This window comes from Ursus maritimus, unplaced genomic scaffold (assembly GCF_017311325.1).
Source record: "Ursus maritimus isolate PB19 unplaced genomic scaffold, ASM1731132v1 scaffold_34, whole genome shotgun sequence".
In the NCBI taxonomy this organism is placed as follows: domain Eukaryota; kingdom Metazoa; phylum Chordata; class Mammalia; order Carnivora; family Ursidae; genus Ursus; species Ursus maritimus.
Window position 1 is genome coordinate 2,795,171 of NW_024426008.1, and position 25,980 is coordinate 2,821,150.

Here is a 25,980-nt window from a genome sequence, read left to right on the forward strand (position 1 = left end):
CTGTTTCCTTAGGTCTGGACACAGAGGAACCTAGATGGGCCTGAGGGCAGCCAGGGGGCACGGGAGAAAGTGCGTGCTGAGGGGGGAGGCGGGCGCAGGCAAGCAGGAAGAAATGCTGGCAGTCCCAACCCAACACCGTCCACTCACTGTGACCATTTCTCTCCTGCCAAATAAAGACCTCTCTGACATGGTCCCATGCAACAGGAGATTCAGGACAAAGTGGTATCTTGTTCAGTCAAGAGCGTAAAGGGAATACCAAGGCCTGTGTGGAGGTGAGAGAGGTGATGAGGGACAGTCCTCCAGGGAAGTTCAGTCTCAGGGGCCAAAGTGACCCCCACACCCAGACACTCTCCTGTCCTGCCATGCAGCCCCCAGATGGCCACCCTAGCAGGTCTGTGCTTACTCAGGGAGCTGGCACATTCTCTCACAGAAGCCACTCCATTTGGGCAGAACAGAACTTTAACTTGGTCTCTCTCTCTCTCTTTTTAAGATTTATTTGTTTGAGGGAGGAAGAGAGAGAGAGAGAGAGTGTGAGCGCCGTGAGGGGGGAGAGACAGAGGCGGAGGGAGAGAGAGAGGCTCGAGTAGGCTCTACGCTGAGTGCGGAGCCTGATGGAGGGCTCGGTCTCACGACCCTGATATCATGACCTGAGGCAAAACTGAGAGTGGGACACTCAACCGACTGAGCCACCCAGGCGCCCCTTCGACTTGGTCTTTTAAAAATATTATTGAAGAAATACAAGAATATATTCTCCTAAAGAAAAATGAAAACAGCCATATATAAAACTGAAGTCCCTTCTGACTCTTCCCCTCCTCCCCAGTCCGGGCCCTCTCCCCCTCCCCCTCCTCCAAAGTGTACAGGCTGAGTAGCCCTCCACCACTTTCTCTGTATGTTTCGTGAACTACACAGCACTACGTTTTAAGAACACAAATGGTATCAGACTATACATTCCGCCAGCTGCTATCTCACTTTGGCAATGCTCGTCGGTACGGAGCTCTTGCGTTCTCCTTCTTCGCTGCTGCCCGACAGCCATAGGATGTCCAGACCCGTGCTTTCTTAGCCATTCCCTGGCTGATGGGCTTTATGTTGTTTCTAATTTTTCACGTCACAAACTACGAGGCCATGATTTTTTTTTTTTTTAGATTTTATTTATTTATTTGACAGAGATAGAGACAGCCAGCGAGAGAGGGAACACAAGCAGGGGGAGTGGGAGAGGAAGAAGCAGGCTCATAGTGGAGGAGCCTGATGTGGGGCTCGATCCCACAATGCCGGGATCACGCCCTGAGCCGAAGGCAGACGCTTAACCGCTGTGCCACCCAGGTGCCCCTCGAGGCCATGATTTTTGTGTGCGTAGTTGCCTCCTCAAGATATGAGAGTTTTTCTAGACCCTCAGATGTATAGCTGATTTGGAATTTCTAGGTCATTGGATATGCTTGTTTTTATTTTTTTTAAAGATTTTATTTATTTGAGAGAGAGTGCAGAGCGAGAGAGAGAGAGAGAGAAAGCAGAGGGAGGGGCAGAGGGAGAAGCAGACTCCCACTGAGCAGGGAGCCCGACTAGGGGCTCGATCCCAGGACCCTGGGATCATGACCTGAGCTGAAAGCAGATGCTTAACCGACTGAGCCACCCAGGCCCCGGGATATGTCTGTGTTTAGCCTCAGTTCGTAGCAGGTGAACGTGCTGTGGCTTCACAACCTCGTGTGTTTCGTAGCATTACTTTGGGCCAATCCATTGGACGACATTAATGACTCACTGTCCTACCCTACGTGTCCCTGCTCGCAGCGAGACGGCTGCTCTTTCAGATCGAAAGACGGCTCAATTTCCACGTTTATCAGCCTTTTGTATCTGCGTGAGTGTAAGCTGTCCACACACTCTGCCCATTTTCCTACTGGACTGTCAATTGTTTTTTAATCTTATTCAGTTGGCAAGTGTTCCATCGTCCTCTCGACTCTACACCTTGATCTCTTCTAGATTCCCAATGTTTTCTCCCCATCTGTCATTTGTCTTGTAACTTCGCTGCTTTAGAAAAGTTTAAAATTCGGATGCAGTCAAACTTATCACTTTTTGTAGAAATCAAGATTTTCGAAACCAAATGGGTGGACAATGAAATAGCAGGTGGAGCTTAGCAGCTGGGGAGCCGGGGCAAGTCCTCATCTTTCCGAGTTTGCAGATTTTAGCAAGCGCTGCCTGTGAGCTCAGAGAGGCAGGTGGAATTTCAAAGGCTGTTCCAGCACTATCGTTCCTCCCCAAACCCGCGTGTGTCCCTAGACTGGGAGTTATCTGCGGGGCAGCGTGACATGCTGCCGATCTCCTGAACCTGTCGCAGTGGTAAACGGGGGCTCCAAGAGCCTCTTCAGTGCCTCTCTTCCCCACTCTGCCTGGAGTGACATCATGCTGGAACTGGAAACTGGCCATGGTGGGATTTGGACCATAGCAATAGACAAACATTACAAATCAGGGCTTCCCTTGCCTGGAGAGCCGGCTGTCACACATTCTTTTCCAGCTCACCACATTCTTTTCCAGCTCACCACGGACCTATAGCTTCCTAGGCACGGCCACCTGCCTGCATAACCTTCAGCTGTGAGCTGCAACTCCTCACGGACGACTCTAGCCAGGAAAGTCCTTCTTCCGTAGACCTGAAATCTAGTTCTGGTAACACAGGTCCCGATCCTGTCTTTTAGAACAGGAGTCAATGAACTTTTTTGTCAGAGGCTTTGTGGACTGTTTGGTCCCTGCTGCAACTTTTCGACTCTGCTATATAGTCTTCTTGCTTTTTTCTTCAACCATTTAAAAACATAGAGCTCCCCCCCCCGCCCCCCAGAGCTGTGCATAAATAGGCAGCAGGCTTTGCCTCACCGGCTGCAGCTCGCCAAGCCCTGCTCAGGAACAACACGGTCACAGAACACAAGGCACTCTGTGACCCACACGTCATCGTTCCCAAATCTAAAGACGGGTCTTTGCTTTTCAAGCCTAGGATTCTGCCGGGCTTGCTCCTAAAGCCAATTCCAAATCCAAGTGAAGTGATTTAGGAATGTTTCTAGAATGTGCTTTTTACTGGGTGTCTGCAGATGTGGTGAGGCTGATATACAGGCCTAGGTCATGGCAGGAAAAGGTACAGAAATCTGGACTGAGGTCAGTCAGGCGCTCAGGCCAACTCAGGAGCGTCACAGAATCCCTAAGAAGGGGAACCTACCCACGTGCTTGCTGTGGCACTCAGGGCAAGGCACTTCACCTTCCTGGGCCTCTGGCAGAATAAAATGACTACGAATTCTTACACGACCCATGGAGAGCTGGTCTCTTCCTCCTCACCTCGAGCCTGAGCCGCTCTGTGTCCACCTGACCGACAGAAGATGAGAGAAGTGATGCTGCGTCCGTCTTAAGACGCCGACAGCCTGCATTTCCTGTTTGGACCACCTGGCCGAGGAACCCAGCTGCCCTGCTGTGGGTGACCCCGAGCTGCACTGGGAGTGGTGCGCACAGAGCAGAGCCAGCACCCCTGACCGGACGCCCGGCCCACGGTCAGCACCACCTGCCGCTCAGGCGAGGGAGACACCCTGGAAGGGGACACCCAGCCCCACGCAGCAGCCCCGCAGCAGCTCCAGGGAGCAGAGATGAGCTGGCACAGTCAACCCGCGCCCACACCGCAGAGCCACGATGTAAACAAATAATGGCCGTCATTTCAAGTCGTGAAGCTTTGCGGTGGTTGGTTATAAAGCAAAAGACACCCCGAATGGAGCCTTCAGAACCCTACCTCCTTGGGCTTCGGGGAGGACTGAATGACATGCCATTTAGAATGTACTCAGCTCAACACAGGGCACATAAAATGTCCTCCACGAACGGCAATTATTCAGAAAAAACACAGCTGCTTGAGTTCCCTTCCAGGTATAGGGGAAATGGTTCACCTCCTTATCCGACAGGTTCTGCTTCTCAGGCCAAGCTTCCTGAAGAGGCTGATGCTTCTCGGGGCTTCTTCATTAAACGAGATGAAATGAAAAGCACGTAGCACAGAGCACGGCATATAGTAGTTGCTGGGGAAACGTCAAAACTCCTTCTACTTCGATGTCCAGAAACCTCCACAGAAGCGCTAACTTGTCTCAAGCCTCCACTCCCGACCCGCCTCCAGTCCACCATGTAACCACTCCATCTGGGTGGCTCTGTCTGATCCTCAAACTCTCCAGAAGCTAATTTTATTTCAGTTCCTTTGTATCTGCCAAGATGGGGGCCTCCACAATTCAAGGGGGACAGACGGCTGTCATTGGCAAGAAAGCCTGAAATGGTATTGAATAATAAACGGAGAGAGGGTCTATATGGTTTTGGGGATGTATGCTTTCTGTGTGAGGGAACAAACCCATGACTTCTGCCAGTGTCGGGCAGGAAAAGGAAGGTTCCAATCTTGTAGAAAGACCCACATTTGGAAATAAGTTGGGATCTCCAAGGTCCCTTGCTTCAAAAATCTGATCTTCTATCCTCATGAGGGGCTACTCTGTGAAGCTGGATCAAAGCATGGCCTCCATGGGAAAATGCACATTTGAAAGCAATCACTTTCATTCATTAGTGAAAGAGCAGAATCATGACTATTTGTTTTACTGCCCGAGACAGAAGCAGAACCCTGGGCTGGTAACGAAAAAAAAGCATCATGATTTATCAATACCAGCAGGCAGGAGCAGACCGCATTTCCCAGCTGGGAAGAAGGGGCCGGTGGCCGTGGCCACCGCTGAATGACAGCTGTGCTCTGGTCCGAGTGCTCCCTGATACAGGACTACGCACCCCTCGCTTAAATGACAGCATGCTCAAATCCAAGGCCACGGTGTGCTGAGGCCGATTTTCAAACAGGAGGCTGCGGGTTTCAGCTAGACGAGCTACTAAAACAAACAAAACAACCCCCCCCCGAAAAAACCCACTTTTTTTTTTTAAATTGAAGAAGCTTTATGAGGAATATAGTGAAGCATTTATAAAACAAGCCAACAAACCAAAAACAATTCTGTTTCTCTTCCTCTTTCAGGGGACAGGATCGACTTGCCCCCTGCCCACGGACTAGATCAAAAGGACTGCACCCCGGGAAAACATGCTAATGGTTCAGAGACGCGGGTGGTTAGAGCCAGCTCCCTGGAGAAGAAAACGCTGATGGTTGTTTTCTGGGTGACCAGCCAATGGGGTGACACGTCACACCCACGGGATGTCTCACGTAGGTGGTCATCACTCCTACGGCGGATTCCCGTTTGTCACAGCTCCCTCCCCAGCACTCCCCCCAACTCTGAGCACTTGCTTGTTTTCTCATTCCCTACGTGCACTTTTGTTTCCATCCTGGATAGAGAGAATGGGAAAGAGGAACGGATGGAGGAGGGAGCATAAAAATATGCCACAGTGATAAAATCAGTCTAGAGCTTCCAGAAAACTTCTAGAAACAAAGACAACGGAGTCCATCAGTTCAGGAAGGGAAAGAGGAGAAAAGTGGAAGACCACAGGCATGAAAACCTTTGTAGAAAATGGCTCAATGTGCTTCCCAAATAATTCCATGAGACCAAAGCACGCCCTTGAAGAGAGAGAACAATGTGCGAGAAAGGGCGGTGTTGGGAGCCCTGTGTGGACAATTGCAGAATTTCAGGTTTCTGGGTTAGAGTGATGAGGAGGGGACCTGGAGACATTCAGGCTTCCGTTCTGATGGGAGTGGTGGGGAAGAAGAAAGGGAGGGTAAAGCAGGAGAGTCGGCAGTACCCACGCCTGGTGAAATTATAAGCAAATTCAGATGGGAAAAAGCAGGTGCTGGCATGCCGGAGAGGGAACGCAGGGTCAGAGCAGATCTTTATACGAGTGCAGGGAACGCAGTGGGGATTTAGAACCTGAAGCATGAGGCCCATCCCCCACTGGCCAACATCCTAAGGACTGCAGACAGTCATGGGCCCTACATTTCAAGAGAGATGTGGATCCTGGAGAACATTCGGGAAATGCCACACCAGCAATGAAGGTGATATGCACAAGGCTGGCTGTAAACACCGTCCAGTCCTTGGGACGTTAGGGTGGCCAAGAGATGCAGGAATGCTGGGCACATCTGGCCCCAGAGAGGGAGGAATCCCTGGCTGGGCTGGTTCAGGCAGGGAGCCCATGAGACAGGCCACGCATGGCCTTCTGGGTATGGCATCCCAGAGTTCAGTGGCTGAGCCTGCCGACCTGGGTACCACAAATGGGGTACAAGCGTGCAGAGGTGTGGGGGCCCCAGCCCTCTGGTGTCCGGATGGAGCCCAGGGGTGCCTGGCTGAACCTTAAGGGTGGCCATCTCCAGCCACAAAGACCCTCAACCATTTACCCCCATGCTCCAAACAAATGGCCACGGGCAAGCACACCGACATGACACGACAAGGGATGAGAAGCGCTGCCGTGGGCAAGACGGTGGGGACGTGGGTGGGAGAGAAAGGGCTGAGAGAGAAACCAGCTCTACTTCCAACCGGTCCACACAGATGTCTTGAAGTAAAGTACTCAGATAAAGGGAAATAAACTCAACAGCATACACCCAGCCTCTTTTTACTTGAATGGCTTCAATCCAAGCTTTGAAGACCCAGAGAAATAACGAGGCCAATCAAAATGGGGGCAAACGGAAACGCCGGGGCAGCCAGACATCTCTTCAGCCCGGGCCACTAAAACAGGTGCTGGAACAAAAGGCCAGTGGGAAGTACACCAAGCCGGCGCAGCCAAAGATGGAGGTTTATTCCAAAATCAGTCAGTCCCGCCTAGTTGAAAACAAGGGACGGCTATTATCTAGGGAAGCACAGGGACCCAGCTCTCCTCCTACTCCTTGACAGGGTTTATTCTCCCTGACAATCCAGCCCAAAGGCCTCAGATGAAAGCTGCTAATTGTTAACGACGTGGAAAGCCCAGGATGATAGACCACTGGCCCATCAGAGCGGATACACCTGCCAATGTGAAGGACGGCGTGCCCGTCCTTGAGCCACCTCCCAAGACATGGAAAGCTGTGACGGAAAATGGGCTTAAAGCAGAGTGGTCCTTCCTTTGAGTCCCAGGATGGACTTGAGGAGCTGGCAGAGTTGGAAGAGGAAGAGGAGGGAAAGGTGAAAGAGAGGACATTCACTCAGCAGGTAGAGAAGCTGTCAGACCACCTCCCGCCTCAGTTTCCCTCCAGGAGCACTAAAGAGTCTAGCCACTGGCAGAAGCCAGGCATCGGGGCAGAGGAGGGCACAGAGCTGACTGCCTCCTACTGAACACCTTGGGGAAGGGGAAGGGGGGGGGGAGCCCGAAACCCTGCTCTGTTGGAAAAGGAAGCAGAGAGCAGAGAGCCACCCCCACCCGAGGCCTCTAAGAAAGATGCAGATGAGATCTGGATCTCTTTCAACAGCACAGTCAGCCTGGGGCCATGCCAGGGTTTGAGCAAGGTTGGCTCTATAAGGAATGCTATGCTGGGCAACGGTGACTTCTGATTGTCCGAAGAGCTCACGTCCTCTCTTTTCTTTCTTTCTTTTCCTTTTGCATAAATGTTGATTGAGTCCCTGCCATGTGATGGGCATTATGATACCAGATGCCAGTGACAATCGCTGCTTTAATTCTAACTGCCCACTTCTGACTATCACTGATGTCCAGCATCATAATGCCAGGCACGTCGTAGGCTCCTGTCCCTCAGAATCCCACCGGCTACCCTTCCAGTCTACCCCGTCTTCATCCCAGGCACCCAGCTCGCAAAGATGGCCCAGCCCTCTCAGGCCCAACGTGGAAATCGGGTAGGGCGACACACTGCTCTGTTCTCAGGAGAGAGGCTACTATCAGCAGATCACAAATGATGCAGAACTTTCAGCTCATTCCCTCTTGTCATCCCCACTGTCCTTATTCTAGAAAGGCCCCCATTGCTGTTCATCAGGATCTCCCTGCTGGTCTCCTTGACTGAATGCAGCTTCAACCACCCTTACCGGGCATGGACTGTGTGCTAGTACTCATGCCGTCTTCTAGAGAGAGGCAGACAGAGGCAGAAAGACAAATACGTTAAAGGCTGGCACATCCCCTGAAAAGCTCACAGTCCCTTGCAGGAGAAATACACACAAACATTTAAAATATGGTATGGAAGTGCTACCATCAACACACTTCTAAAAGCTGACGAAAACACACATTAGGGAAACAATTAAATCTAACTGGGGTAGGTGGGTTAGGCAAAGAGAGAGAGGACGATGTGTGAGCTGGGCTTTGAGAGATGAGTAGGAGTTCTCCAGGTGGGGAAGGTTTGGGATGTCAGGCAGAGGTGAAACATAAACGATGGACTGGGGGTAAGAACATGGAATAATCTAGTAAAGGCAAGAGCTTCTCTGTGGGTTGAGCATCAGGGACAGAGGTGAGAGGTGTGGAGAAATGGTTGGGTATAAGGAGGAGGCGGGACATGGATTCACACATCCTACACCATTCTATGGATCATGGCCTCATTCTATGGGAGGTAAGGAGCCATCAGAGATGTTTTCTAAAGTTTTATTGAGCCATAACTCACATACTATGCAACCGACTCTCTGAGAGTGTACAATTCAGTGGTTTTTAGTGTATTCGCAGAGCTGTGCAACTATCACCACAATCTAATTTTAGAAATATTCATCATCTCAAAAGAAACCTTGTGCCCATTAGTAGCCACTCCCATTCCCCGTCACCACTACCCCGTCTGCTCTCGGCAACCACTCATTTAGTTTGTGTCTCTACAGACCTGCCTATTCTGGACATTTCCTATCAATCCAGTCATACGATAGACGGGTCTTTTGAGACTGGCTTCTTTCGCTTAGCATAACATTTCCAGGGTTCATCCATGGTGTAGCGAGTATTTGTACCTTATTCTTTTTTATGGCCAAATAACAGTCCATTGTATGGACAGACCACGTTGTGTTTATCCATTCATCAGCTGATAGACACTGGGTTGCTTCCACTTTTTGGCTGCCGTATTCTACGTCTTATTCCTTACGCTCTCGGAAACTTAGTCAACAGTAGGTTTCCTGAAGCCCAAGCAAGTAGATCAGCAACTCATAAATAAAAGCATCTACATCAGGGGCGCCTGGGTGGCACAGCGGTTAAGCGTCTGCCTTCGGCTCAGGGCGTGATCCCGGCGTTCTGGGATCGAGCCCCACATCAGGCTCTTCCGCTATGAGCCTGCTTCTTCCTCTCCCACTCCCCCTGCTTGTGTTCCCTCTCTCGCTGGCTGTCTCTCTCTCTGTCAAATAAATAAATAAAATCTTAAAAAAAAAAATCTACGTCAGGGGTCAACTGGCTCTTGAGAGCCCCGTGACCCTTGCCTTACACCATGATGTTCTTCTTGCTCTTTTTTGACTCTCCCACATTTATTGGACCACAGTCTTAGAGGCTGTGCGTGCCAGAGGAGGCCATGGTCTTGCCCTCAAAAAAACATATTGGGGGGGGCAAATATGCGCATGCAGCTATAATACCAAAAGCTGCCACACGGCCATCCCGCCTCCCAGACTTCCATCACCGCCCCCCCACCCAGCTACACTAGACCATGTTCTGCCCTCTCCCAGCGTCGCGGAAAGGCTATGAAATGAGGGGCAAGAACAACATGGCTGCCGGAGAAGCAGCCCTGGAGAAACAGAAAGGTCCACCGAGTCCAGGTTAGCGTCCAAAAGCTAGAACGTCACTGCTTGGAAATTGAGGAGGAGCAAATATAGCTCTTAGATCCACTGAAAATTGAGAATCACTGCCCAGGGGTAACGGTCAGGGTGACTGGCCGGGCCCTAGATGAGGAGGACAGTGAGTGGGGCAGGCTTGGAGAGCCCTCGTGCTCCCAGGGGATCTTCTTTATGTCCTTCACCTCCCCCACAGCCTCCAAAGATGACGGCATTTAAAAGTTGGGCAATGGGCCTTGTAGACTAAGTCCTACAGGGGCCTGGCAGAATTTTAGGACTCAGACAAAAAATATTTCCTCCCCAAAAAGCTACTGTCTGAGAATGAGAATCCCCCACGCCTGCATCTGGACAGAACGGACCCAGTTTCCCGAATCTGCAGGGTGGTGACGATAATCTGGGGCTGCACCCAAGGATGAAATGAGGTAACGCCAGGCAGGGGTCCCACCGCAGCTAACCCAATGAGTCAAGTGAAGTGCAGCTTCCCTCTCTTCTCCAAGAAAAGCCTCTCTCGTCCTTCACCTACATCCTCTTTCTCCAGACGGTTGGCGAAGATCCACACCAAACTGGAAGGACCTTAGAAGAAGTGAACATCCTACCCTACGTTTCCAAAACGATCAACGCTACTTGAACTTCCCCATCCAAATATTGGGGGAAAAAACCCACGGACACTTTTGTCACCAAGGGAAGTCCAGATCCGGGAGCCCATGTCTCACGTCTAACTTGGTCCACACAGCAGTATTCGGGTCACCCTGTGGCCACACGTGGGAACCGCGTTGGTTCACAGCCTGGAGAGGAAACTGGCATTTGAGGATGGCACGTGCAAATACCGATTGCCATGCCACCAGAGCCCTGCGGTCCCTCGTCTTCAGTACAGGACTCTGACTGCATTAAAAACAAGTTCCAACCATGGAAAGAAAAGGAGTCGCTAAACATCAGACGGTCAGGTAACATTCAGTTACTTAAAAATGTAAGTTAGCAGGAAAAAGCAAATACCAGGTTGTTTTAGAAGTATTTCCCTTTGTTTTTAAGCAACATTTTGCAATGACATGAGGCAGAAAGGAGGCTCTAAGAGGTGCAAGGATGATCGGGAGTGGTTGCTACTGACCTGCCCCAGACACTGGCCTAAGAAGGGACTGCCACCCAGGTCCTGCAGTCGGGATGCTCTCCCTTTTGGGGATGAGATCCCCCAGGCTCCTGTCTCCAAGCTGAACCCGACTACCATCCCAGAATTCTGAGCGCAGTGTGTCTAGATGTGGGTGCCACACAACTAGCATGGAGGAAAGCCAGGTGGAAGGTTTGGGCTGAGCCTGGAGCACCAAAATGGCAGCCCTTGGCCTGGGAGGAACCTGGGCTCTGGATGCAGAGAGGAAGCCAAGCAGCACAGGGAGCCTGTGACCCGTCCCTGGGATGGCCCAAGCCACACAGAGAAGAAACCAGACCAGCAGGAAGCGGGAATGGGATGAGAGAGGCGATGAGAACGTCTGAGGGGCCAGTTAAGCCACAATCCCACAGAATGTCCCCTGTTCCATCCTCTCAAAGTGCTGGTTAGCGGAGTGGGCGACCGAGACAGGAAGAATAATAAGATTTCATTCCGTGGCTCCCAAGAGGAAGGGTGGACAGTTCCCAGGGATGTGGATTACCCCGGAGTGTCATAAAGTAGTCTGTGGTCCCTGGGGAGGGGTCCAGGGACCTGTCGGCAGAGCTGCAGACGTCCATAAGGCTGGCAGGAGGCGGTGCTACCCATTCACCAGACCACAGCCACTACAGGTCTTTCTTGGAGGTACGCAAAGATTGCAAATACTGATTAACTCACGTATACGGCACAGAGCACACCAAGCCAGATGCTCAGCGAACGAATATGTGATAAAAACAACAGATCTTGGGGCGCCTGGGGTGGCACAGCGGTTAAGCGTCTGCCTTCGGCTCAGGGCGTGATCCCGGCGTTATGGGATCGAGCCCCACATCAGGCTCCTCCACTAGGAGCCTGCTTCTTCCTCTCCCATTCCCCCTGCTTGTGTTCCCTCTCTCGCTGGCTGTCTCTATCTCTGTCGAATAAATAAATAAAATCTAAAAAAAAAAAAAAAAACCAGATCTTTCAGCTCAGATGCCACCGGACGTTTTTATAATTTCCATTTTCCCAAATTTTCTAAGACCTTCCAGCAACCAAATACCCCACTTACATGAGCAAAAATGCCCACTGAGTAAACACTAAGGGAACACTTTTCAACCGCCCTGGCAAGAAGAGACAGTGTGGGGGGAGACGTACGTGCAGGGTTTTGTTTCTCAAGAGAGCGCCTGAATGGGAAAAAAACCTATTTTATGTGATCCCGTTCTGTTGGGAAAGGTAAGGCTGCGGCCCAAATGCACTTTGGTGCTCCGCTCTTGCCTGTTAGCAGCTCTCTGAGGAGAAAGGTGCCAAAACACAATCCAGCACAGTTCTTGAAATTACCTCTCCGAATAGAACCCAAAGTTCAAAAAGTCAGAAGAGCTGGCGCGAGCTCAGAGAAGAGGGAACAAATGTAGCCGCGGTAGAGAGGGAAAAAAAAAAAAAAAGCACTGAAGAAATCTGAGTGTGCTTTTGTGTCTTGTGAGGACCCGGAGAGGAGTGGAACCAAGAGCAGCGGAGGGGGATAGGACGGGGCGGGGGCTGGCCAGCCCCCCAGCATCAGAGACACCTCATTATCAGCATTACACTTCCGTACAACTGCATTCTGCGTCATACAACTTTGCCCCTTTTAAGGTAAGGAGACCATGGCTCCAATCACTGCATTTTCTTTTTGAAGAGCTCTTGTCATTCTAGACCTGTGGAGGTCAGTGTGGCATGAGTTCATCCGCATACACCGTGCGGACATATGACCAAAAAAAATTCATCTCGGCTTGGCCATGACAGAGAGAGGGAGCCAACTTAACAAGGATCCTGCCTAAAGTGACCTGAGATGGCACAAATGTTTGAATATAACTCAGCGGTCGTTTGCAATGAGCAAACTGAATTCCAGCAATTATTAACCTGGCCAAAGTCAAAAAGTCAGCTTGTAAGGGGAATTGTTATTTCCAAGGCATAGACTTTCGCTTTTGAAGGATGAAAAAGTTCTAGAGATCTGCACAACAGTGTGCAAACTACTAACGTTACTGCGCAGTGGAAAGTGGTTCAGAGGGTCAATTTCACGTGTTTCTTACCCAATAAAGAAAATAAATAATCTACATTTCTACGTTTAAAAAAATATTAGTAACAGGGGCGCCTGGGTGGCACAGCGGTTAAGCATCTGCCTTCGGCTCAGGGCGTGATCCCGGCGTTCTGGGATCGAGCCCCACATCAGGCTCCTCCGCTATGAGCCTGCTTCTTCCTCTCCCACTCCCCCTGCTTGTGTTCCCTCCCTCGCTGGCTGTCTCTATCTCTGTCAAATAAATAAATAAAATATTTTTAAAAAAATATTAGTAACAGAATGCATTATTCATTCCGTGCCTGCACTTGGGTGCAACCACAGCGCACTAATGAAACTGAATCTCCCATCAGGAAAAGAGAGAGCAAGCGAGCATGCAAGCTTGCGGAGAAAAGGCTACTCTGAGTTCAAGACCTGCTCTAAGTTCCAAGCAGAACAAATACGGAGAAAAATGTAAGACTGGAAAATACCCACACTGGGTCGAATTCCCCGTCACAGCCCATGGCGCCACTACTTACCTGGCCCTGAGAGCATTTTTACTTTATAAATCTTTACACGGTCACTTTCAGATAGGTGATTCAAAGCTACGGGGAGGGCTATCCCAAAGCAGGTGGGGATGCGGTGATGTCCGCTCCTGCCTTAAGACCCTTGCCACCTCTTCTGCCCAGGCCTGCAGCCGAGAGTGAGATTCACGCATCACGTGGTGGCCCCGTCGCCTGACGGAGCCGCCACGCTCAGGTGTTCTGTTCCAGTTTTGACCTGCTGGCAGAACTTTAGACTCACATGTGAGTGGCTCCCGGTCTAGGAAGTACAGTTTTCTACTCGACTAGCACTTCTGTGTTCGTTTGCCAGGGCTGCCTTAACAAGGTGCACATACCGAGGGGCTGAAAACCACAGACACTGATGGCCTCGCAGGGGTGTGGAGGCCGGAAGTCCACAACCAAGGCGTCTTGTTTCCTCCTGAGGGCTCTGAGGGAGACGCGGCGCCATGCCTCTCTCCTCGTAGCTTATGGACACATCATGCCAGGCCCCCTTCTTCCCATGGCCTTCTCCCCGTGTCTCGGTCCTCACACGCCTCCTCCTTACAATGTTTCCAGCCATAGTGGAGGAGGGGCCCACCTTACTCCAAAATGACCTCGTCCTAACGAAATCCGTCTGCACAGATCCTGTTTCCAAATAAGGTCACATTTTGAGGTACTGGGAGTTAGGATTTCAACACATCTTACCGGGAGGCCCACAAGTCAACCATAACAGCTGCTCAGAAGGTGACCACCAGACCAGCAGCAGCCGGGAATTTGTTTAAAATGCCAATGCTTGAGTCCCCCTCAGACCCACTGAGTCAGAAACTCTAGAAGTGCAGCCACATACTGTTCACTTCCACAGCCTTCCAGGAGATCCTGATGCCTGCTGACATGTGAGAGCCACTGTGTTAAACCACACTATACATTAAACACAAACAAAACAAAACAAAACCATTTTCCACGCCAAGTGTGCGTCTTGCCCTTCTGGGCTGTCTCCGACGGTGTTCATCACGCATTGCTTCCCCCACGGCAGTGATCAATTAATACTCACTGCTATAATAGAACAGACTGGAGTCTCAGGTCTCTGCAGCTGTGGCCTTCAGATAGGTTTTAGTTTTTCTGTTTAATGAATACCATGAACTGCCAACATCGAAAGCCTAGATTACAGACTTTTCTTGGAAAAAATTACAAGATTTGACAACACTAAATCCAAAATTCCATATGACAGCAGTCAACCGACTGGTCCGATGTGAAGCACTGGGATTCTGGCTGAGTCACAGTCCTCACTGCTCCCCGATGCCTCCCCAACCCTGAGGCTTCATACAGACCACACTTGCTCACTTACATCACCCCTCTGGCCCCTTCGGCCGTTGGGCTTGAACCATGTCTGGAGAGAGGAGAGCTAGAGAGAAAAATGCATCACAACCTGCACCCTAAAATACGTGGTTGTTTCTACACAGCAAGTTTTAGAACAAAATTCTAGAAGCCGGTGGCTCTGATTAGCACTGACTTTAAGTTCTGAGAGCTTAGCTTCCCTTTCTATGAGGTAACAGAGTTAAGAAAGGAGTCAAGTACTGGGGCGCCTGGGTGGCACGGCGGTTAAGCGTCTGCCTTCGGCTCAGGGCGTGATCCCGGCATTATGGGATCGAGCCCCACATCAGGCTCTTCTGCTATGAGCCTGCTTCTTCCTCTCCCACTCCCCCTGCCTGTGTTCCCTCTCTCGCTGGCTGTCTCTGTCAAATAAATAAATAAAATCTTAAAAAAAAAAAAAGAAATGAGTCAAGTACTGACCTCAAAGTTTCGTAGTGGCTTGCCCACGGGACAATGTGCAGGTGAGTGACAGCACAGCCAGAGGAGAGTTCCAGACTGGCATGGCTTTGTAGGGAACAATGGGGTGCGGAAGACACGTAACCGTGATCAGACATCACACATGCCTCCTTTGTGCGTGTGCTGTGCTGAGCCAAAAAGCAGGTCAGCCACAAAAAAACGTTGCTTTCCCAGCAGAACAAGTTCGGGGGCTGGGGGACTATATTCTTTAAAGCTACTTTCAAGGCTTACAAAATTCTTAAAGGGCAGATCCTCGGCTAGGATTTGACAACTGTGCCCTTGACACAGACACCAAGTCGTTTCTTCACAAACGACAAAAAAGATGCCATTTCCGTACCCCGCCCAGGTCACAGGAGGCAGCTGGCAAGACAGGAAGCAGAGCGGTGGTTTGGGGTCTCTTCAGCTCAGCTGTAAGGACGGGCCGGGAGTCTGGAGGTGACAGCTACACATACAAGTGCCATCAGGCACAAGTCTCAAGGAGGGAACGCGTTTCATCAGAAAGCCTGAAGGAAGCTCTTCTTACCACGGACAAACACAGCCACTGAAAGATTACTGAACCCAGGGATTCAGACACGTGGCCACTAGTCCATCATAGGGCTATTTTCTCACAAATTCTTCAAATTTGATTCTCTCCTGAATCACCACTATGCCTCAGCATTCTTTTTTTTTTTTCCTTTTAAGATTTATTTATTTATTTGTCAGAGAGAGAGAGAGCGCCAAGGAGGGGGAGCGGCAGGCAGAGGGAGAAGTAGGCTCCCCGCCGAGCAAGGAACCGGATGCAGGACTCGATCTCAGGACTTTGGGATCATGAACTGAACTGAAGGCAGACGCTTAACGACTGAGCCACCTAGGTGCCCCCTGCCTCAACATTCTTAAGAAAGAAAAGAGGAGATGGAATGTGTCACTGATGGTTAATCTTCCCTTAAAGCTAATAGAACTTAGAACGATAATTTCTTCCAAGACAAAGATGACTGAGGTCTCTCCTAGGCAGACCCAATATTTTGAATTGTCTATTAAAAATTAAAATACCTCTTCGTGGCAAAGTAAATACACACAAAGGGGACAGGCTTGTGCTGTCTAAATAAGCGTATACTTTCCCCTAACTGCATTAGTCAGGGGTCTCCAGAGAAACAGAATCAATAGGAGGTACGTGTACATACGTGGAGAGAGCAGGGATTCATTCTAAGGAATTGGCTCACATAATCATGGAAGCTGACAAGTGTCCAGATCTGCAGGGTGAGTGGGCTGAACCCGGCTAGAGACCAAGGAGACCCAAATGGTCCAGTGCGGTCCTAAGGCAGGAAAAAACCAATGTCCTAGGTTCCAAGGCCATCAGATAAGAGGAAATGCCTCTTATTATGGGTAAGGTTCCATTTTGTGCTGCTGGGGCCCTCAACTGATTAGATGAGGCCCACCCACCCTGGGGAAGGGGGATCTGTTTTACTCAGTCTACTGATTCAAACGTTAATCTCATTCAGAAACACCCTCAGAGACACAGCCCGGAATAATGTTGGATCAAACATCCCCATTGACACAGAAAGGTCACCATCACAACCGCCCACATGCCCGGTAGGTGAAGACAGGGACAATCTGCTCACGGGGGTGCTGGAAGCTGTGAAGAGCAGATACTCAGGGAGGAGAAAGATGCAGCTGACCCCATGGGGAAGGGACGTCTTTTCGGGCCTCTTCTGTTCTTTCCATCTAACGGCCATTCTCGGTGGGCTCGCTCAACCTTTAGTCAAGGTCACCGCGCAATGCACGATGAAGGCTGTGCGCCACTGTGCACCTCCTTGAACCGCTACATCCTAGAGCGGACACTGTCGAATACTGACACTTCCAAGTGCTGGTGGGGCCACTGGCCCTCCCAGCCTTTGCTGGAGGGACTTCTATCCATGCAGCCACTCAGCAAACTGCTCAGCAGTTTCTCCTAAAATTAACCATGAAGCTATGCACTCATGGGAATTTATCCCAAATAAATGAAATCTTGGGGCGCCTGGGTGGCTCACTGGTTCAGCCTCCGACTCTTGGTTCTGGCTCAGGTCATGATCTCAGGGTCGTGGGATTGAGCCCCGTGGTGGGCTCTGTGCTCAGCAGGGACTCTGTTTCAGATTCTCTCTTCCTCCCCCTCTCCCTCCTGCTCTTGCTCTCTCTCTCTCTCTCAAATAAATAAAAATCCTAAAAAAAAAATGAAAACTTAAGATCATACAAAAGCCTGTAAGTGAATGTTTATAGCAGCTTTATTCATGATCACCAAATACTAGAAACAACCCAAATGTCCTTCAGGGGGTAAGTGGTCAAACACGCATCCCTGCAGCAGAATCCCACTCAGCAATAAAAAGGAGCAAAACACGCGTGTCTGAATCTCAAAAGTAATATGCTGAGTGAAAGCAGCCAGTCACAAAAGGCTGAATATTGTACCGCTCTATTTATAGGGCATTTTTAAAAATGTTTTTTTATTATATTATTTCACAGTACATCCCTGGTTTCCGATGTAAGGCTCGATGATTCATCAGTTGCGTATCACACCCAGTGCACCATGCAATACGTGCCCTCCTTACTACCCATCACCGGTCTATCCCATTTCCCCACCCCCCTCCCCTCTGAAGCCCTCAGTTTGTTTCTCATAGTCCATAGTCTCTCATGCTTCATTCCCCCTCTGATTACCCCCCTTTCTTTATCCCTTTCTTCCCCTACCGATCTTCCTACTTCTTATGTTCCATAGATGAGAGAAATCATATGATAGTTGTCTTTCTCTGCTTGACTTATTTCACTTAGCATTATCTCCTCCAGTGCCGTCCATGTTGCAGCAAATGTTGAGAACTCGTTCTCTCTGATAGCTGAGTAATAGTCCATCGTATATATGGACCACAGTATAGGGCATTTTTAAGACAGAACAGCTTAGCGGCTGCGAGGAGGCAGGGGGCGGAAGGTGGTGTGAGTATAAAGGAATGAGACAGGGAGCTGGGGGGAACGGGACTGTTCTGAACCCTCCCTCCTCCAGCATCAGATTAATTATATGATATTTTTTAAAAATTGTAAAAATCAAGTAGTTAAAAAAAAGTAATTGTATGTCACCCAATCGATGCACAGAATAAATGGACCTTAGGGGAAATTTCTATGGGCTGGGCCCAGGCATCAGCAGCGGAGTCCAGACATGCATGGGCAGGGGGGAGCCAGAAGGGCTGGAAGGCACAGGCATCACCATACAGCTCGGGGTATAAAGAGGATAAGCGACATTCCTGAGTCACTGGGCACAACCCAGTAAGTCTCTGAAAAGACAAAACAGCTGTGATCTGTAACGTTTCTTCCCACGAATTTTGTATTCATGGCCTCTTATAACAGCCATAAGAAAGGAAATGCAGGCTTATGGACGGTAAAGGATTGGCCCGGATTTTGATCTCAGTTCTGTCTGGTTCGCGAGTTGTCACATAAAGCAAGGATTACACTGCGACACGTCTCTTTCCTGTGCTGCACCCCAGCAAGCCCCTTAATCCCCTGTGCTCTTAAAGCCCTGCTCTTCCGTAAAGCAGGGGTTCTCAATGGGGAGAAGGGGGGTGTTTTGCCCCCAGAGGACACGTGGCCTTGTCTGGAGGCTGTTTTGGTTGTCCCAGCCCGTGGGCAGGGCGTCACCAGCACCTAGTGGGTAGAAGCCAGAGCCCTGCTAAAGACCACACAGCCCCCAGGATGGCCCCTGGACAAAGAATCACCCAGCCCCCAAAGTCTCTAGGGCACAGGGGCGGAGACCTTCTGGTTTAAAGGGAGGAAGGACACATGTCCACGAATCAGACACTATGCCAGGTATTGTCAGATTCTTAACTCACTCATTTCCTCGAGACCCTGCGGGGGTAGCTCTTATTAATCCCAATTTATAATTAAGCAAGTTGTTGCTCAGACTCATAGAAAAAGTACCCACCCACCCCCGCCCCCGTGACAGATGAGAAGCTGCTGGCACCCCCAATCCCCTGTTGCTCCCGGGGCTAGGCTGAGCCCTCCATAAACCCCCCTTCACTTCCTTCCATCCCATCTGGTCTCAAAAATCCCCTCCTAACCCTAAGGGATGTGCAAACACGGGGAGCTGTTTGGCTGGCAGAAGAGCAGATCTGAATTCTGGAGGCCCCAGGAAATGAGCAGGGCCTATGGACACTTAAGAACCACCCGGGACTGGTGTGTCACCTCGGCCTCTTCTGCTCCATCCGTGGTTCCTGCCCTCGAGGTACTGATGCCTCCCCTCCGTCCCAATAGCCCAGAGGCATTCCCAGCCAGGTGCCCCTGGGAGCTTCCTCCCTCCCCCGGCCGCTGGCCTCTTTGCGAGGGGTGGGGCACTCAGGCCAGGGGCCCGGGGACAGAGACGCATCACAGAACAACACGCTACAGTCCGTTGCCCACGACCACATCCGACAGGCAGGGCCTGCCGGAGAAAACAAGCGAAAGGCTTTAAAAACAAGGCCTACAATCACCCCTGAGTGATGCTGGTTCAGTTTTACCCTCTCATGTAATTAGTGTTGACAGTTCCAACAGCTGAGAATGGAGGTGGGGGGTTAAGATGGAAGGAGGAAGAAGAGAAGGAGAAAAACCGAGGAAGGCATAGGGACAGCGAGAGGAGAAAAGGAACACAAGCTTAAAGTTGATCAGACGGCTCAGGAATCAGATGACGTCATGACAAAGGAAGAGGAGCCCCAAGATTTGGGGACCTTCTTCCAAGTCGGGGGGACTACATTCATGGAAGCCGCTCCTTAGCATCATTCTAGATAAGCACAGATGGGTCTTGGGGCAGGCAGCACACGGCTGTTCTCGAATTTGGCAAAGCGGAGTTCATTCCTGACGAGGCTCGGGGCTGACCCCAACCGCCCTGACCCCCAGCCGGTGCCTCCCCGGCCCCGCCACAGCCACGCGGACAGCACTCACAGTTCTAAGATCAGGATGACGTCTGTCTTGTTCTCGTAAACTTCATGCAGGGTGATGACGTTGGGGTGCTGGATCTCCTTCAGGATGCTGACCTCCCGCTCGATGTCCTCGCGGCTCACGCCCCGCCGGCTGGATTTCGTCCTCCTTTTCTTGATAAACTTGGCGGCATACTGTAGACCAGTGCTCTTCTCCCGGCATTTCTTCACCACTGCAAACTGCCCACTGCAGACAGAAGATGAGAGGTTACAGGTCGTTTGCACATTTCTCTATTGCTCACTACAAAACCCAGCTTTTGAGCACGGACGTGGCAAGGATGTGGCATGGCATGAGCAAGGAGGGGCCGTGGGATGGTGAGTACGAAAGTCCACGGTGTGGGAAGGTAACAAATTAAGCAGGGTTCTTTCTTATTACATTTCTGTTTCATTAAACCTGTTTCTTTATGAATAATGTTGCAAGCGGTACAGATTCTGGTTTTGAAGAATATTTTATTGACTGGGGAATGATGCCTCCATTTCCATGCTTCCTTCCTCCCTCCCATGTCAGACTCTGGGGTAGCAGGAAGGCCTGCTGACAAGCCTTTCTCCTGGATGTCCAGGGAAAACAGGGGATCAAGATGAGCGAACTGATAGAAACATATATACAGCTCTGCTCTCAAGGACCTATTTCTAGCACCAATATTTATCGATTGAAACAACCAGAATATAAAAAAAAAAGCTATGTATTTTGTCCACACCTCGGGGATTGATTAGCCATATACACTTGACATTTGTTGGTGGCTTCTGCAGCCTCACCTCCTTCTCTACTTTCTAGGGGCCCTGCAGGTCTGAGGAAGCTGACTGCACCCCCACTGATAGATATGCACTGTGTGGCCCTAGGCTAAGCCAATCGGGGTACTGTATCTTCCTGGCTCCAGGGACAGGCACTTGACCAAAATAAGACCTTTTGGAGAATGCAGAGACAAAGACATTTTCTGAGACTCTTCTTTCTCTGCAGGTGAACACTTAACTACGTGATCCCAGGCGCTGCTTCCAGCATCTTGGGACCAGGAGGAGGTCCACTCTTGGTTTAAAGCCAACCATTGCAGAGGCAGAGCCAGGAGAAGAAGAGAAACCAGGTTTGTGGTAACACTGTGAAATGGCTGGATCAACCCTAGCCTGAAAGCCATCTGCCTTTGGATTTTTCAGCAACAGAAGCCAATAACTTCCCTTTATGGCTACAGCCAGTTTGATTTGGGCTTTCAATTTCTTGCAGAGGAAAGCACCCCATATCCTGTGCCACGGCATGTAACCAGAGCCTCCTACCTACGTATAAAAGAATATAATAACAGAACCTAACACAAAATAATAAAATAAATAGGTAAGCAGGGGAAGTCTTGAAAAGTAAGTAAGCTACCCTGGAAGTAAGTGAGACACAATACAAAGAACCTTTCCTGTATCAACGCTGGCACCCTGTTTCTTCCCCAGAGCCCAAAGTAGGTTGGATCCACCCATCACAGGATCTGTATATTTCTTCGCAGATGCTGGAGAACTGCTATATAGAGAATTATCACAGTTATTTTTAACTAGCTTTATTCTCACATGAAGACAAAAGGGGAGAGAAAATCAAATGAACAGTAACATTTCAATGTGAAAGAATGGATACTTTAATACATTACTCATTTACTTTAGCAGCAGGGGTCAGTGAAAAAAAAAACACATAGTAAAGGATTATTTTTTTAGCACTGCCAAATTTTTGCAGGACAGGTTAAGGCTCTCTGTCCCTCTGCAGCAGAATAGCAGCGAGGCTGAGAGAAATCACACCAGAACGCTAGCATCAACGGCCTGTAAACTCACGACCTTAAAGCGCCATGGGATCTGTTATGACTTTATTACGACATTTTCCGTTTTTCTGAAGAGCAAAGAATTGGGCTTTTTGTCTCTTGGAGGGTGGAGGTGGGAAGCAAAGATGCGGCTGGTGGGGGAGGAAAACAGCCTGACTACAGAATAAAGTCAGCTACTCCTTCAGAGTGCGGTGAAGTGGGGCTTATGGTACCCCTTCTCACAAAGAGGGTATCACGTCCCAGCTGAGGGCTCCCCAGGGTCCCAGGATGCACGGTGGGGCAGGGTCCTGGTCCAACCCAGGACCTCCGACCCCCACACAACCCATGCTTCCAGGGGCTGGGCTCATGCACGCCTCTCACGCAGGCACTGTGACTTTTCTCAGGGGCCGTAAAGCTTCCAGGCAGACTCGGGTCTGAATCACGTTGCTTTGAACAACAAAACCAAAAAGCCAGAAGAGAGGCGAAGAACGTAAATGCAAGCCGAAATTCGAAGACTATCCCAAACTGTTTTTCCCGCCAAATGTTCCATGTTGACCTTTCCCCTTTTAATTATGGGAAGGCGAAAGCATCAAGGGCCACCTACCCTAGCGGCTGGGCCAAGGGGAGGCACTGCAAGCCTGTGCATCAAGGCCAGGAGTGTGTGCGTAGGCCCAAGCGGACCGCATTGTCCACATTTGCAGCCAAACATCTGGAATCCACTCCTTCCCCAGGCAGTCGATCTCACTCACACTTCCGGGTCCCCACGAAGGGAAAGCAGGCAGGGATCACGGCCTGCGGGTGGGATGGGACACCCTCCCCGGCCCAGGAGAAGGTGTGATTCTAACCCCCACAGCTGTGGCTAGTGTCCCGACTAACCTTGGCTGCACATGGTCTAGACGGTGTAGGCTCATTTCAAGGACCACTTTTCTAGACCCATCTCAATGCTACCTCTTTAAAGACACCTCTCCTGACATCTTTCCTATTTATCTGACTACCCAACATCTGCAGTGAACCGAAGGCAGACTCCTCGGAGAAGAGATTCTTTTCTAAACACAGTAATTTGCTTCGTGAGGCCTAATTTGAGCTGGACTGGTGGTTAATTGCTGCGCCCACCCTTTCCTTCCTGAGCAGCTGGCCCTTGGCCCCCCCAGCTCCCTCATACCCACTTTGCTGGGCCAGTTCCTCTTCCCCAATCCCCCTCCCCCAATAATAACAACTGAAAAAAAAAAAAAACCAATTTGCGTAGGCTTTTTTGGCCAAGAGCTTCTATACATCATGGGATCCTAGAGAAACAATCCAATACAGCTGCCAAGGTGAGCTCTGGGCAGGGAGGAAACTAAATGCACACAGAGAAGCCAAGGCCGGCTCTGCCTTGGGGCGGGGGCTGCACACATGGGGGGGCCGCTTGAGCTCCAGCCTCCCTCCTGTTGCAAACACCGGAGGCTCCTCAGCGACGAGCACCCCCCGCCCGCGGACAGCGGCAGTGACAGTCCACGGGTGGGGGAACGCAGCTTCGTCCCTGGAAAACAGAGACTCACTATATACCAGCACATGTAAAGTGACAACACATAATCCAGGAGCCTTATCTGCAAATTCTTCCTCCTCGCTGAAATGTACTCGTAACTTCACAATCGGCACTGGCAGTGTGGCCACGGTCGTTTGAGGATCCGAGTCACCCCATGTGCACGTGCCCAGCTGAGGCAGGTCAAGGCGACACTGCCTTCTAAGCCAGCTTCCGTAGAGTAAACAAATGTCCTTTCAATAGTCTGTTTAGTGCCAGGCTTTTTTCGTTTTTGCTTTTTGTTGGTGATTTCACTATTTAAAATAGCCCCCAAAGTGTGCAGTCCAGTGCTCATAAGCACAGAGGCTGTGATGGACTTGTGGGGAAAACGTGTCATGGACAGATAAGCTTGTCTGGGCAGGGATATCAGTGCTGTCGGCCGTGAGTCCAACGTCAAGGAATCAACGATGTGTATGACATAAGACCCTTTAAACAGAAACACACAGGAGACAAGGTTATGCACTGATCTGATGACGGAAACGTTATGAACAGAGGCTCACAGAAACTTAATCCTGTATTTTCTCTAGAACTAATGGTCCACTATTTGCTAATTTAGTGTTTGCGGTAAAGTCATCGAACATAACTACACCACAAGTAATGAGAATCGATTGTATGCTGTTTGTTAAAAATGTACTCACGTTTTCCGTCACCTAATAACTGACGGAGCAGTTTGTTGGACTAGGTACAGCCAGCCCAATTCATTTTGACACAAAAGCTTTCAGTTAAATGTCATCAACACGTATTAACCACGAATGGCTAGATCCATACAAAGCCAATGAGATACATCCCATTTTAAAGAGTTTTATAGTAAAAAATTTTTTGATTCAAAAATAATCATAAATTTTATCAACAAAAGAAAACTTGGGATAAAAGGAGCAGAACTTCATAAAGAACCACCTGCCATCTAACGTCTTTGTCCAACTCATTGATATATCTAATTGGATCACCTTGCAGTCAGTGAACTGTAACCAGAATTCTATACAAGGAGGTTTACACATATTACCTTGTTTATTATCACAACCCTATGAGGTTCACATCAGCATCAACTCTTCCATCAATGAAAAAAAAAACCAAGCCTTAGAGAGATTTTTTCCTCTGGTTGCCTCAAATCTTTCCTGCAAGTAAGTTCCACACTTGAGAAGTGAATCCCAGGGACATTTGCCTCCAACGCTCTATTCACTGAACCCCGCTGCTGTCCCGGGCTTGTGTCCATTTTGTTTGAAATATAAGCCACCCCCTGTGAAGTTACAGACGGGTCTAGAAATCATTCCAGGAAGAAGCTTTGCGAGGGGGAGGCACAGAGAGGAGGGCTGTGGTTGAATGCAGTTGGGCAGCGCTGCCTTCTCCTCCCCCCTGAAGACTCAGGGAGTGTTTTCAGTAATTAAAACCATTGTGTCACCACGTTCTGAAGTGCTCTGCAGTAAAGAGTTCGTCATGTTTGCGTGTGAGCTTCAGAAGCATACACTAACAATTAGAAAGACGCAAAAGATTCTCAAGGTCAGCTCACAAGGATGGCACGCACGCGTCTGTGAAGCTCGTGGGCTTTCACAGGTCCATTATATTTCATAACGCGTTACAAGTAAAGCTGCTGAACCCTGTTTAATCCAGTCGGGTTTTATTCTCAAATTCACTTATTTGTCGGAGTTTTGCTCACTTGGGGAAAGATGGGATGAATGTACAGAGGTGTTGCTTTCAGAAGGGAGGAAGAGCAATCCGGCTGAACGATGTGGGTATGTTTGTGCTGGTACCTAACCTAGGGACTAACATGTCCATCGCTGACCTTGATTTAGACACCACGTTGGAACAAGCTCCCACCCGGGCAGGTGGGTGCCAATTCAAAACAAAGGGGCTAAAACAGCCTACCATTTTTTCATTGATTTTAAATATGTCTCTTCCCAGAACATATAAGTTAAAAAATTATTTATGGTAACTATTTATTATTATGAATTCCCTCTATTAATGCTGGAAACAGATTTGGCTTCAATCAAATGATCAGCTCCATCTCTCCCTTCCTCCCAAGGCTTTGCAATAAGGTTTCTAATTAAAGCAAAATAATTTCTACTTTTGAATTCATGTATCAACCCCCGGCACAATGTGAGGACCATTTATTTTTCTTGCAAGAGTGTCAGTGGCTTGAATCCTGCCTGAACACTGGAATTACAGGTCTTAAATAAGAGATGAGGTGACAGAAATGATTTTTCAAGGATGAGTTCACATCGATGGCAGGGGGAAAAGACCCCAAAGGGTTTAGACTAATGCGACAGACAAGCACGTAACACCATAGCATGGGAAGGGCCATAAAAAGGACACGGCCACTGTGAGGCTCCAGGGGAGAGCATGAGGTTGGGCTGTGTCCTGAAGTTTGAGCGCCAGCCGGGAGGTGAAGAAAGTGTGTGGAGGAACAGGGTCCGGGACGAGACAGTGGGAGCCAAGCTGGAGAGGCATGAGAGAGACTGCTCCGTACCTCTGAGAGAAGAGGGAGTGGTGGAGAAGTGTGAGGGCAGCCCCACAAACAGGGCCCTGCCCAGTATGGAGCAATGCCAACCCTAACATCATCTGAGCCTCAGTTTCCCCATCTGTGTGAGGGTGATGCCAA

The 25,980-nt window shown here is 49.8% G+C and overlaps 1 protein-coding gene and 1 long non-coding RNA gene across 6 annotated transcripts in view; one reads left to right on the forward strand and one right to left on the reverse strand.

Moving 5' to 3' along the window:
• The window catches only part of DAPK1 (death associated protein kinase 1), a 177,018-nt gene that overhangs the window by 62,203 nt on the left and 88,835 nt on the right, over positions 1–25,980 (reverse strand). For all 5 annotated transcript variants that reach the window (XM_040620163.1, XM_040620164.1, XM_040620162.1 and 2 more), the window contains exon 3: positions 20,026–20,247. In XM_040620163.1, coding sequence (XP_040476097.1) covers positions 20,026–20,247 — 222 coding nt within the window. The remainder of the gene's footprint in view (positions 1–20,025; positions 20,248–25,980) is intronic.
• Positions 20,241–21,366, forward strand: LOC121100104. The gene is made up of 2 exons (XR_005831820.1): positions 20,241–20,375; positions 21,019–21,366. It is a non-coding gene; the product is annotated as an uncharacterized LOC121100104 (long non-coding RNA).